We start from the raw sequence: 14,243 nt of genomic DNA on the forward strand, positions 1-14,243 counted from the left end.
AACGTACTTGTTCTAGGGCTGCTCAGTGTCAGCACTACTGACATTTGGGACCTGTCCTGGGAATCGTAGGCTGTTCAGCAGCACCACTGGTCTTTATCTTCTAGATGCCCCACCCTGGCTGTGACAACCAAAATATGTCTCCAGCCACTACCAGTGTCTCCTGGGGGCAAGGTCACCCCACTTGAGAACTACTTCTCTGTACCCAGAAAATACTCCACAAGTGCCAGTTCCTAAATTAACCACAGTGTGCCAGATCTAACTATACATAGCAACATCACAGCCTCATTGTAAGTACAAGTTCACAATAAGAACAGATTATGCTGAATTTGCTTAATTAAAAAAGGAAAACCTGGCCTGGAATTGAGATTGCCAAACAAATAAGAATTGTTTATTGTTCTTCTACAAAATAGCAGGTGATAGAAGTAAATAAACCACCTATTTCTTTGTCTATCTACAAATTAATAGTGTGTTGCCAACTTCAGTCCTAAATGAAGATTGGTCTTGGGCTCTGTGATCATCACTGTACCTGCTCCAAAGCTAAAAAGGCTAAACATAGAGACCTGAGTCATCTGACCAATTCATAAATTTTGTTACACCCCCAAATGAATATTAATTATTAAACAGAATCTAGAGTCACAGAATCTTTGGATAGGAGAAGAGAAAGGATAATATAACTTGTGGCACTCAAGTTTGTTATTTTAGGTAAACTAACTGAGAAGTCTTGTGGTCCCTCAAGCCCCCCAGATCACTTTTCAGCGAGTGGGATATATTGACTCACTAAGCACCTTGTCGGATGCATTGAGGTCGGCTCCGTGCTCAGCCAGACACTCCACAATGTCGTGGTAGCCCCTGGCGGAGGCTGTCAGGAGGGGTGTCTCTCCTTCTCGATTCTTAATGTTCACATTGCAGCCGGCTTCACAAAGGGCTTTGGCCACAGAGTAATAGCCGTGCCAGGCAGCACAGTGCAGGGGTGTTTCTTCTTCCTGCTCAAGGAGACAAGTACATAGAGGAGGAGAATGCAAGACTATGAAAGAAAGTACAGGCATGGTGAGAGTCCTGGCCAAACCTGGCAGCAAACTCAAGGCAGTGGATTGAAAGAGCTTGTAGCTATTGGAGCAAAACATTAATGTGAAATAATGGGCATGGGTCTGACGGCTTTCCTTAATTCGAATTCAGCTTTCTCAGCATTTTACTGACGACTGAGTTTGCGGAGCCCACCGGAACCATGGCTCAGCTCTTCTGAACAACAGAGCCTCTGCGTGGGTGGATTTATATCATCTGTCTTGTAAAAGTGCTGTCTGTCCTTTACTTCATTGGAGACTACTAACCATGGGACAGCACTTCTCTGAGCAAGAACTCTTCTAACAATCTTGATGCCTCAAGATTCCTGTCATGTATAATAGCATAAAGATGAGTCACATAAACTGATTACTGCTCTGGCAAAGAAGGGACCAAGACAACCAAGCTTTCACAAAAATGGTTGGTCGTGAGGTCTACATATTCATGATCACCATCATTAGACACATGTATCTGTCTATGAGAGGCTGCTGTACTGTAGTGTTTACGAACACAGACTCTGGAACCAGACTGTGCGGGCTTGAGCACCGGCTCCACCACTGTTGAGCTGTGTTACCTTGGGCAAGTTCCTGAACCTCTCTCTGCCTGTTTCTTCATCTGTAAAATGAGAATTATAGGGTTGTCCAGAGGATTAATGAATGAATGAATGAATGAATGAATGTTAGTGCTTTTGTTCGAGTCCCTGCCCTCTGTAATCTAAGCAGAAAACCTAACTTAGATAAAACTCCGTAAGACCCAAACATATCACCTGGCTGCCTGTATACCTACGCAAAAAGCAGAAAGAAGTGAGGACATCAGGTACCATGACCCACCTTGTCCTGGAAGTTGGGATTTGAGCCAAAGCTGCACAGTAACTGAACCACATCGGCATGGCCATAGCGAGCTGCCACATGAAGGGCTGTCTCTCCAGACTGAAAAAGACACAGCCAAAGATTCAGAGCCCCCTGGGAGCCATCCCACTCCCACCCATGCCTGGCTCCACATCCTCCCCTGAGGTGGTACCTTCCCCTCTCAGGCCAGACACCCCTTTGGTGACTGGGCCAAGGACCCTGGGGTGGGGCACCCACTATGTAGCTTGCGTTAAATCCACACACCTGGCTCATCCTGTGTGTGATAACCCTCCCTCCCTAAGTAAGCGTGCATTCCCTTTTTTGTGATAGCTGGTCTCAGTTTTCTTTATATACTGACGCTTCCAGCTATGTGATTTTTTTTCAAAACACAAAATTCCTTTTTTAATATTAAGTTCTTTAAACACAGGGTTTTATTTATTAGCAAGTTTCTGATTTCATTTTGTCTATGTTTGGAATGTAATTTCTTACATTCTCAGATTTTTAAAAACATTACCATTAGCCCATACAATAACATTCTATGAATTAGTAATAGATGCAACTTATAGATTTAAAAAAAAGATATTTTTTTAATATCTGCCATGAAACTGTCAGAATAAGCTGATCTAAAAACATAACAGAATGAGATACTTGTTGCCACCCGACAGAAAACTGCTATAATAAATGTATGTCAGGACTTCCCTGGTGGTCCAGTGGTTAAGAATTTGCCTTCCAATGCAGGGGATGCAGGTTTGATCCCTGGTCAGGGAACTAAGATCCCACATGCCACGGGGCAACTAAGCCTGCAGGCCGCAACTACCGAGTATGCAAGCCACAACTATAGAGCCCACGGGCCACAACGAAGACCCGCACACTACAATGAAAGATCTCAAGTGCTGCGACAAAGACCCGATGCAGCCCCCAAGCAAATAAATAAACAAATATTTAAAAAATAATAATGAAAAGTAAAAAGATAAATAAATGTATGTCTTTAATGTGAAAGTCCTCCCTTAGATATGGTGCACTGCACAATCCATACAACTGTATGTGGCAGCCCTGACTGAACATGACAAATCAGTCTACTAGTAGTAGAATCAGAGAGGGGTTGCATAATGGAATACATAACAGATGAGAAAATAGGAATCTTAAGTTCAGGTCCCAGCCCTGCAATTAATTCACAGGGCCGCTGTGTGGACTGAATGAAACATGGGTACGTGAAAGTAAGGTATCTTCCTAAACCAATAATTTTGATAACATCTTTAACCCAAAAGCCTTACTTTACATGCATTGTCTCATTAACCCTTCTAGTGCCAGTGATCGTAAGGTCAGCACTGTCAGTCACATCAAAGAGCAAGAGAATGGTAGAGATGTGCACCTGGCGGGTCAAGAAGAGGACCAGGACTCAGGTCACTTTCTGGTTGTCTTTCTGGCTGAACTTTGAGTTTTCATGTTATGGGGAAGACAGTTCGCTGCTTATATAACATGGAAAACACTTGGCAGATTTCAGCTAAAATCAGATTTTAATATTCAACTAAGACTAAGCCACCAGCAAAAAGAAACTTCTACTTAAATTCTCTGTAGGAAGATTTTGGTCCTGAATCCTTGTTCTTTGGGTCATGATGCAGATGGCATGCCTTTTATTACTTTCCTTAAGAAGAGAAGTGGCCTTACCTTGTCTTTAACATCCAAAGGGCATTTGCTCTCATTGAGAAATTTCAAGGTATCTACATGGCCATGCCGAGAGGCCCAGTAGATGGCATTGGATCCACCCTGTACAAAAACCAAGGCAGAGTCACATTCCCAGACTGGATCTGAATGCAAACATCACTCAGTTGCTATATTTCCCTTCCTATGTGATGACAAACTCCAAAGGAGCAACTCCCAAGAGGAATAAAACCCCATTTCACTTTTCAGTTTGACAAAGGGACCAAGGTTATGTAAGACATTAACATTCCAGGAAGCTGGGTGAAAGGGATAAGGGAGCTCTCTATACTATCTCTGCAGATTGTTTTTGGTAAATCTAGAATTATTTAGAAATAAAAAGTTGTTTTTCTTTTCCTAAAACCTTCATTTCAACTTCTGGTTAGAATTCCCTATATTGTCAAGGGCCAGATCTAGTCCGTTTACAGCTCAGTTGAAAGTCTATGGAAGCTGATGACAGACCCATTGTAATGACGCTTAGCTGATCATCATTTGTGTCTACACTTCCAATGTGGTCTACACCTCAAAGCATATCCTTCTTACTCTGTTGCCCTAATTAATGTGCGGGCTAATACATTTCTGGTGAGATTAATTGGATAAGTAAAACATTTTCAATGTGACATCAAATAACACCGCTGAGTAGATATGATCAGTAAGGAGTCAATCTGGGGCAGGACACGATGAAAGGATGATGTCGAGCAACAGAGCCACGAGGAAGATTAATGTTTGCCTTTTTCTCTGTAACATGTTAGACAGGAACAGGCTATTCAAGTAGTTCATCTTCCTTTATAGGAAACTGAGAAATGAAGTAGGGCATATGTGTTATTTTTCTCTATTACCTTTTGATTAGAGACATTTGGAAATACTTAAAAATTCATTTGCAATAAAACAGAATTATGACCTTATCCTGGACATCGATTCTTGAGCCTCTTTTAATGAGCAACTGTAGTATTTGAATATTTCCACAGCCAGCAGCAATAAGTAACGGTGGTGTCCCATGCTGGAAAAGGCAAGAAAAAAAAACAAACAATTTTTCAGGTTTGGTAGGAAAGGAAAAGCCCAAACTACCCCTGTTGCCCCAGACACCTTCCTGTGTCTCCACAGACACAGGACACATTCCTGTCCTGCTTGACAGGAATGGAAGACAGTCAGAAGGACACAACATCTTCCTCTTTTGGATTCACAATCAAGAGTGACATTTTCATTTGCACGAAGAGTAACATTTAAAATTTCATGGTTAGAGGCGAGTGCTAGGTGCGTGTAGAGAGGCCCTCAATGCAAAAAGACCTTATTCCTAACTCAGCTCACTTTCTAAGCAGAAGTGATTTTCCCCACAGTATGGAGTTTACAACAGTACGGGAGAATGAAGAGCAGATGGGGTTTTTCCACCTTGGACTTGGAAACGCCCAGTCACCATGACCCCCCGACCCCCACTACCCCTGGCAGGGCAGCATCAGACCTTGTTGGGTTGGTTAACGTCATAGTTGGACAAGGAGCCCAGGAGGTGCTGCAGGCCTGGGACGTTGTCATCGTTGATGGCATGGATGATAGCTTTCATCACGAAGGAGTCTTCCTCATCCTTGAGAGAGACATGGAAGAGGGAAAAAGTATGAGATTGCTGGTTGTGCTGCCCCTTTACGAACATCAGAGAAACCAATGCTCATTTGTTAAAAGGAGTGTTCAGGGGAAAGTAAGCCATTTAATCCCCAAATCCACCTGGTCATGAAGGGAAGCAGGACGTCATTTTTTGCCCCTTCCATGTTGGGAACTAGCAGCACCTACTATTTATCTGTGTCTTTATGTCGCCTGCATTAGAACTCAGAGAGCAAACAGCTCTTAAGTTTCAGATTTAGAACAACGATTGATGACAAACTACACTTTGTGTTTATCTTAGGAATCTTTAAAAACATATAGACCCAGAAACCACTGTAGAAAATTTCAAGTGTAACTCAGATTCTAAAAACCATAGAACCAAGGAAATGATATCTTTGAATAAGAAAGTCTTACTTTGTAATTTTTGCAATTACAGATTGTCATTTTTTGAGCACTAGAACTTCTTCATTCTCTAGGTATTCTATAACATAGCAAAATTCTCTGAAAGCTGGTCACAATTATTTTTTTAAAAAGGTATGAAAAGGGGAGAAATGTAAAAATAAAGGCCAGAAATAGGAAAATGGATGCATTTCATTTACAAAGAGAAAATAACTAGATACTGTGGAACAGTAAGTTTGTTAAATATTTGCTACTTTGTTAAAGTACTTTCTTAAATATAAATAAGAAAATTGCACAATATGGTAAGTTAAAACAAAAAAAATAAGCTAGTAAAGTCCCAAACAAAAGTTTTGGACTTACAGAGGTACTGCTACTAAAATTTCAAATCTGGAAAAGCGTACCTACAGAGGCTGAACTTCTGCCTGTGGGGGGTGGAATGGAGAAAGCAATTTCTCTGAACTCTGCTTTCTCTTCTCTATAAATCTGAATCCAAACAAGCTTCATGAGGGACGTAATAATATCTGCACAGAGTACATGTTTAAGAACACCACTGGTTTTGCTTTTCTATCACAATCCAAGTTGAAGACTAAGAGACATTTGCCTGAAAGTGAGAGTGACAAGAAATGGGAGAATGGGAGGAATAAGCACGTTGTTGTAACACGGCCTCCCGATCAGCAGGACACTGAGATGATGAGAGAGAGACCCTGAGGGCTGGGGAGGGGGGTCTTCCCACCTGGAGCTTCTACACAAACCCTGTCCCTCTCTTACCCCAAACTCTTCATTGCAACAAACTGTCTCTCAACTGATTATTCAGGGCAATTTTAATTTATAAGATTTCATTGTTCTCATCACCTTACTTAGATTAATAGTTTATATCTTGTCCTGGTTCCACTGCCACCCTCAAACAATTCCCCAGTCCAGCCTTCCTCCTCTTTCTCTCCCTTCTCCTCCTAACTTGCTTCTCTCCTACTTCTTTCTTTCTTTTTAAAATTTCCTATCTCTTTTCAGGCTATAAGGTTAGATCTGGAACTTGAGTAAAACTACTGGCTTCAGGGAGTTAAAAAAAGAGCTGGTGTCTGCTGATGTGTGATCCTGCCCTTGGAGTTCCCGGATTCCACTCAGGAAACACTGACTATTCAGTTACAGGAGCAGGCTGGTTCCCACAGAACCACCCTTTCTGCCTTTTCTGGAGTCCCCTTTACCTCCAGGGTTCACAAAGCCCTGTTGTCTGACTGTTGGGGAAAGTCTTGTTGAATTCTGATGTGTCCAGTCATATCTGAAGAGTTAATCTGTGATTAGGTTTCAGTTTGGATTAAGGGAAAAAAGTCGTGGAGTTGTTCTCAAGGGCCTTTGGAAGTCAATACAACATCAACAAAGTGACTGGGTTTAGCCTTCTGGTCTACCATGAACTATATCAGCAAGCCCCACTGCATTTCCCCTGATTTTCTGGTGTGTTAGTGTGTTAGTGTGTGTGTGTGTGTGTGTGTGTGTGTGTGTGTGTGTGTGTGTTCAGAAGGAGGGTTGTCTGCCCCCTTTGTACTATTACAGTCTAAGATTCTCCAAGGTTGGTGGAAACAGAGGGCTCTCGTTTCAGTTCATGAAAATTAGAATATGATCTTTCCTCTTCCACTGGCCAGCCTCTCTTTTATCAAACTGTGTTGGGGGGAAGAGGAGGGTGGGAGGGTGGTAGTGTTAGAGGTAGTAGGTGTAGCCAATCCAAACAAAGAGGAAAAAGGACGAAACAGTAATAGAGTAGATCAAATCAGTCACCCCAACTCCCCCACTCAAGAGGAGGAAGAACAGGCCTGATGTTTCCAAGACTTCAGGTTTTCTGGGTTGTTGAACAAATTAAACAACCTAAACACGGTAAATACACAGTGCTAAGAACAAACCTATCCGGCAAAAAGGTTTGCTTACCAGAGTATCATCGCTTCTGGCAACACTCATGTTACTTCTGGACAAGAATGACCTGGATAATCTTTGGCACAGTGATATCAAGCGAACAGATTGCTTTAAAAATAAAAAGAGAGAGAGAGAGAGTGTGAAAAAAATGCAGGGGGAGAGGAGGAGAGAGAGCTTACATAACAATACTCAAATTAGTGCAAATGACAAAGCCTTTGAGATAGCATTCAATGCTGACAGCATGTATTATTCTTCAGGGGTGGGCGATCCCACAAGCAGGTTGGATCATATTTGCTTAAAGAAATTCTAAAGGTCTTGTAAATCAAGACAACAATAGAGAGAGATTCTCCTGCATTTCATTATTAAGCTGCAGAACTGGATGCCTCCCTTCTCTCTTCATATTCACTCTCTGCTCTTTGAGGAATGGGATCTTACCCTAACAAAGCCCTTGCACGTCCCCCCTCAGAGAAGCATGGTATGCAAGGGTCTTGCCCTGTGTCCTTAGTGCTCAGGCAAGCTGCTAATGACAGACAGTGTGACCCTCAAAACTCATCCAGTTGTTGGAAATGAGCAGGTTGGGGACTCTTTAGCCTATAGGACAAACACCTCTGCATTTACTCTCAAAGCAGAAGCAACAGGTAAAGAATGTGTGTGTGTGTGCATGTCTGTATGTGAATGAAAGAGAGGGAGAGAAAGAGAAACTTATGGTGGTTCACTCTACATTTTAAGCCTTATTTTCAAGGCTTCTTTGAGACCAAGAGTCAAGTCTTGAGTAACCCATGGCAGTGGTCCTCCTCATCTCTATCAAGGCATCCCCAACCTGATGAATACAATGAGGTACACTTCTGGTCCAGTGATGAGGAGACATGGCAAGTGCCTGCTTCCTCTGGGCTTGACATGACCCTGTGCACAGGAAGCCAACCTGTCCCCTTCTTAACCTTGAATTTTTATTTGTTTAAGTTTGGCTGGAATGCCCTTTAGAGCCACATCCTACTCAGCCCCTGCAGAAATCATCCACACTGAGAAGGGATCACATTGCAGATGCTCATGGTCACACCCCACCCCCATCCCAACCACTCACAGACCAAGGCTGGATTTAGAGAACCATTTACACAAGTTCTGGTATAATCATAATGCTACGGTGCTTACCACAAGAAAAATCTATTTAAAATGTGGCTTGTTGCATTTAGAAAAAGACTGCACTATAATTTTATTGTACCGATTTAAAAATTTGCCTTGGGAATGGTTTTAATTTTTAAAAATTCAAAATTCCATGTGAAAAGATGAGTTAATAGGACTGCAATAGTATTTTTTTTTTTTTTTTTTTTTTTTTTGCGGTATGCGGGCCTCTCACTGTGTGGCCTCTCCCGTTGCGGAGCACAGGCTCCGGACGCGCAGGCCCAGCGGCCATGGCTCACGGGCTTAGTTGCTCCGCGGCATGCGGGATCTTCCCGGACCAGGGCACGAACCCGTGTCTCCTGCATCGGCAGGCGGATTCTCAACCACTGCGCCACCAGGGAAGCCCTGCAATAGTATTTTTGATTGTCTTTGAAAATAGGGTAATGGTGCAGATGACTACAGAGTGAATTTTTTAAAAGGATGCAGTTCTGCATTGCCAGTGGCAAAAGAAGTGAGCCCTGAGCACAGGGAGAGCCACAGGGGACACAGAGTTCGTTAAGCTCTTCAAATCAAACAATCTTACTTTCCATTTTTTCCGGGCTGCGAACTTCTTGAATTTCTCCATGTTTACTGCCGATGCTTTTCTACTAAGTGCTTGTTGGGTATCTTTAGGCTAAAATGAAAATCCAAGAAAGACAATTTAGAGCTCTCAAATTATAGAAATGGGTTACACGACAACTTTTGAAAACCTCCCTTTATTTGGGATGCTTACACATTCACCTTGCTAAAGTAACAAAACGAGTTGGGATAATATGCCTGATCTAGGAACCTAGTCTCCAGAGGCTAAACTCTTGTGGCTAAGGGTCTGAGCAAATCCATGAAGACTGGATCTTGAGAGAAAGTTGAAAAGTTGAGCTTGGACAAGCTGAATTACAACTTTCCATAAGAGAGTCTGGGAATGGCATGACTCAGGGTGAATCCATATTGCAAGGCATGTGAACTCAACATCGTCAAGTAATTTAGAGCTGGTTGGGACCTCCGATATTAGCAAATTCGGCCTGTCTTACAGCATTAAAATCCTTCCTACTGTATTTTTTCAGGAGGCCATGCAACTCTACTTCTGAAGGAAGGAGACACAGTTGCCTTCTAGGGAAGCCCAGGCAACTGCTGGGAGCTGGTAAAGGCAGAGGTCTCCAGCTGCCCCAAACCTATTTCTGCAATGCAAGTTACTGCATCACAATCCACTTATTGGTTCCGTGATTTTATTCTGTAACTGTCACGCTTCCCCACCCTTATTCCTTTCTTTTTTTTTTTTTTTTTTTTTTTGCGGTACGCGGGCCACGGCTCACGGGCCCAGCCGCTCTGCGGCACGTGGGATCTTCCCGGACCGGGGCACGAACCCGTGTCCCCTGCATCGGCAGGCGGATTCTCAACCACTGCGCCACCGGGGAAGCCCCACCCTTATTCCTTTCTGGTCTAGCTGAAGCAACTTCAGTTCTTTAATCCAAATGCTGACAGGCGCCAGGCAAATAATGTAAAGGTGTATATACATCGGGGGTGGCCACTGGCCTGGCACAAAGGCAACGGGGCAGAGTTTCTGGCAGCCTTGTGGAATGAGGGCTCAGTGTTGATAGATCTTCAGATTTTTCAAGAGAAGATGGAAATCCAGATTTGATATGATACTTAAATGCTGGGAGTTAATTCAAGAATTTTCAAATATATTGTTTGGGCTAATATCCCACAATCAAACTCAAGGCTATTTATTGAGTAGACCTGACCTTCAGCTCCTCATCACAATCCTGCGCTGTGGTAGCTCACTCCTTTCTACCTCTGTTATCACGAGGATTCTCTCAGCTGTCAGCTGTCTTAAAACATGGCACCAACAGCAAACACAATACTCCAGATGTGACCGTGGTTAGAACCTATAGTGCCTAGTGATACCCTAGGTCGCCCTATAATCCCCAAACCAATCGCAATATGCAACTTACCTTGATCCAGGGATGCTGCAAACTATCTTGAATTGTCATTCTCTTCCTTTGTGGGGGGAGGGGAAAGAAAAAAAATGCGGTGACCATAGAAGCAAACACTAAGGTTGTTTCCATGCCGGCTGGGCCTACCAAGCAGATGCTCTGGAAAATGCAGTTCGGGGCCTGCTTCACGGAAGAGAGCCGAAAACATCAGTCTTTGTGTGATTATTTCACTGTGCCCACAGGGGCTGACTGAGCAGGTACAAAGGGCCCTGCCTGCATTTTCTGAAGCGTTTCACATGGCATGCTTCTCTTTGCCAGGAGGAAACAACCAGGGTTGCATAAATGTGGCCGTGTGCACAGGACAGGTGCTAACTCTCGTCTAGCGGAGGCCACAGCTGGGCACCTTTCGGGCATAATGGACACTCACTTTGGATCCTTGACGAGGAGTCTTCTTATGAAATCTTTGGCTAGGGCACTGGTATTACTGAAGTATTCTTCCTCAAATTCGTAGTTGACAGCAGATACGTTCGCTAACGTTTCTTGTTTAGTGTCTCCAAGAAATGGGGAGGCCCCACTTAGGCTGTTAATAAAGCAGGGCACAGAACATGAGTAAGCCCCTCTTGTGTTGTCTTTCTGTTCCTACAATATCTGATAAAGGGAGTGAGAAAACATTATAATCTGGTGCTTGACCAGTCACTTTAGAATTCAGTTACATTTTATAGGACATTTAACTGTCATGCACAAAAGCTTCAGCTTAATGCAAAGGACAGTTAATTTAGGACAGCATTTAGTAGTTTAAAAAAAAAAAAGAGGAAACCTTTCTTATTTTCTCAGCAGTAATAGACAGCCATGCTTTCTTTCAGTGATTATGCTGCAGTTTCTGATGACTCATTTCAAATTAGGAGAAAATGTTAATTAGCATAAACTAAACATGTTGTGGAGGTATAAAATGAATATGTTTAGAAAGCATACATAAGCTGAACTGATCAATACGACACATAGAATGGTCAGTAAAACATACGGTCTCAAAGAAAAAGGAAAAGAAAGCTGTGGATTTGGGTACTTACAGAATATAGGTTATTACCCCAATACTCCTAGACACAAAATAAACAGAAAAACAACATCAGAAGAATAGTAAAAATAAATCAGAAAGATGACAACATCAAGAGCATGCTCCTTACCACATGTCTGCCTCAAGACCAAGAGGTTCATAGTTGACTATCTCAGGAGCTAAGAGGAAATGAACGCACATTTAGTTTTGGAAGAAAGTGAACCAACAGATTCTAATCTTCGTGTATAAACCAGAAACATGTACCAGGGAAATGATACTGCAGCAGTGTGAATTTTGCCAGGATAATGTTTATGAGAAATGAGTGACCACAGGAATAAGAAAACTTACCAACAAACTCTGGTGTCCCAAATATGTTCTTGAATTCATTTCCAAAGTCAATTTTATGGGCCAACCCAAAGTCAATGATCTTGATCCGAGGTTTGGGGACATTTCTATCCAAAAGCATTATGTTTTCAGGCTTTGAAAAAAGAAAAATAGTACAGCAATGTTCATAGGTGGAAATAACATCATCATCCATCAGATGAATGGATAAACAAAACGTGGTCTATCCATACAATGGAATACCATTCAGCCTGAGAAAGAAAGTAAATTCTGACATGTGCTACAATATGGATGAACCCTGAAGACACTATGTGAACTGAAATAAGCCAGTCACAGAAGGAGAAATAGTGCATGATTCCACTTACACGAAATACCTAGAATAGGCAAAATCATAGAGACAGAAAGTAGAATAGTGGATGCCAGCAGCTGGGGGTAGGAGGGTTGGGGAGTTAGTGTTTAATGGATACATAGTTTCAGTTTGGGAAGATCAATAATTTCCAGAAATAGATGGTTGTTGATGCTTGTACAACAATGTGAATATACTTAATATCACTTAACTGCATACTTTAAAATGGTTAAAATGGTAAATTTTATGTTATGTTTATTTTTCCACAATTAAAAAGAACCCTATCATACGTTACGCTGAGGACAAGATGACAGGTAGATTTTCCTCTTCCCTGAAAAAACAACCAAAAATAGGGATGAAAGAGTAGTTGCAAGAGAACACTAGGAAAAATAAATGTCTTGGTTTAGATTCTCCCAGGAGCAGACCTGTGACATGGATTTGGATGCAAGCAGCTTATGTAGGAGGGGACGTCAGGGAATACTTGGTAGAGGAATGGGGAGACAGGAAACAGAAGGAAGGAAGCTGATACAAAGTGTCTTATCAAGGTAGGGGTGACTGGAGCACAATCCTTTTGGAGGACTTGAGGAGAAACGGCAGCACTCAGAATTTTCCAACTGAAGCACGAGGGAGTTGGGGTATTTATCCACCTTCTCCCCAGCTCCACTGCTAAGAGCTGCTTCAGTAGGCATTTACTCTTTGGCATTTCCAGCTCCCAGCAGCAGTCTTTGGGGTGTGTATTAGTGAGTGTTGGGGGATCCAGATGGGGTCTTAATGGCTCTGCTACAATCAGTATGGAGAAAATCTTCCCTTCTCTCACATCTATCCTAGCTCCAATGATCTGAATCATTCACTTGGCAATCAACCACACACTCTTTGTGATAATCTTCTCGCTGCCTTGGATTGTACCTTGAATCTTACATTGCCACATCTGTTGCTCATATGTATATCTTCCCCTCTCAGAGAGACCATCACCTCTGTGATGAATGGGAGTATGATGCGCCTTTTTATGTCCGATAATGCCTTGCCTCCAGCCAAGCAAAGACCACAATTAGCCAGTCTCAGAGTTTGACTTGATTGATTGCCAGAGACCGAGTCAGCCCAGAAGCCTTTGCATCAAGAGGGAGAGTAGAGATCAAGACACCTTCCATCTTATATGCCTTGTAGCCAGAAGGGGATGGAAACTGGGCAGCCAATGGGTACTCCAGGTTGAAAATACCCCATAACCAACAGCAGCCCCCTTTCTTAAAGACCTGGCTGGTAAGACCCCCTTGATTCTTCCCCAAGAATTCTCAAATGTAATCATTAATCTTAAGCCTCTATCTCACACATTGGTTAGGAATTCCTGTAGTAGGCATGCATTATACACTTGCTGATTTATGTAGATAATTTCATTTGTTAAACCCCTCTAGGAAAAAAACATGTATCTCTTTCGGACGCCCTCAATTTTTCTTAGCAAACAGTGAATGCTGTGGTACGTGTAAGCTTTCATCTGATTCACACCAAGCAACATACCTTGAGATCAAAGTGGGCAATCTGAAGGGAATGCAGGTAGTAAACACCATTAAGAATTTGTTTGAGAAATTCAGTTGCTTCCTCTTCAGTCAGAGATTCCTTTTCAGCTAAGAAGTCAAAGAGCTCACCACCTGCAACACTGAAAATCAAGAAGCAGAGGTTATTGATGACAGCTCTGTCTCATATTGATTTGTTCTCTCATAGATGATTTGCATGCTCAAGTGTCTGGCAAGAAAACAGCATTGAGGACATGCTGAAACTGCTAAGCAAGGAATCAGAATTTGCTGTGCTTCTCATTGTTGGATAAGAATTCTGCATTCAGGTACATTTGTGCTTGAAAGCACTTGGGTACTGCTTTCCTCATGTGCTAGGTTCACAAATAGGGCAGAGAGTAGAAATGTGAT

General features: G+C 42.5%; 1 protein-coding gene across 7 annotated transcripts in view; it reads right to left on the reverse strand.

Moving 5' to 3' along the window:
- The window catches only part of DAPK1 (death associated protein kinase 1), a 212,519-nt gene that overhangs the window by 53,174 nt on the left and 145,102 nt on the right, over window positions 1-14,243 (reverse strand). For all 7 annotated transcript variants that reach the window (XM_067041208.1, XM_067041210.1, XM_067041211.1 and 4 more), the window contains exons 4-16: window positions 13,840-13,978; window positions 11,988-12,117; window positions 11,770-11,818; window positions 11,656-11,682; window positions 11,016-11,168; window positions 10,607-10,652; window positions 9,202-9,291; window positions 7,515-7,607; window positions 5,065-5,184; window positions 4,507-4,605; window positions 3,576-3,674; window positions 1,890-1,988; window positions 786-983 (exon numbers count right to left, since the gene is read on the reverse strand). In XM_067041208.1, the coding sequence (XP_066897309.1) occupies window positions 786-983; window positions 1,890-1,988; window positions 3,576-3,674; window positions 4,507-4,605; window positions 5,065-5,184; window positions 7,515-7,607; window positions 9,202-9,291; window positions 10,607-10,652; window positions 11,016-11,168; window positions 11,656-11,682; window positions 11,770-11,818; window positions 11,988-12,117; window positions 13,840-13,978 (1,342 nt within the window). The remainder of the gene's footprint in view (window positions 1-785; window positions 984-1,889; window positions 1,989-3,575; window positions 3,675-4,506; window positions 4,606-5,064; window positions 5,185-7,514; window positions 7,608-9,201; window positions 9,292-10,606; window positions 10,653-11,015; window positions 11,169-11,655; window positions 11,683-11,769; window positions 11,819-11,987; window positions 12,118-13,839; window positions 13,979-14,243) is intronic.

The sequence above is a fragment of the Kogia breviceps genome, chromosome 8 (assembly GCF_026419965.1).
Source record: "Kogia breviceps isolate mKogBre1 chromosome 8, mKogBre1 haplotype 1, whole genome shotgun sequence".
Classification (NCBI taxonomy): Eukaryota; Metazoa; Chordata; class Mammalia; order Artiodactyla; family Physeteridae; genus Kogia; species Kogia breviceps.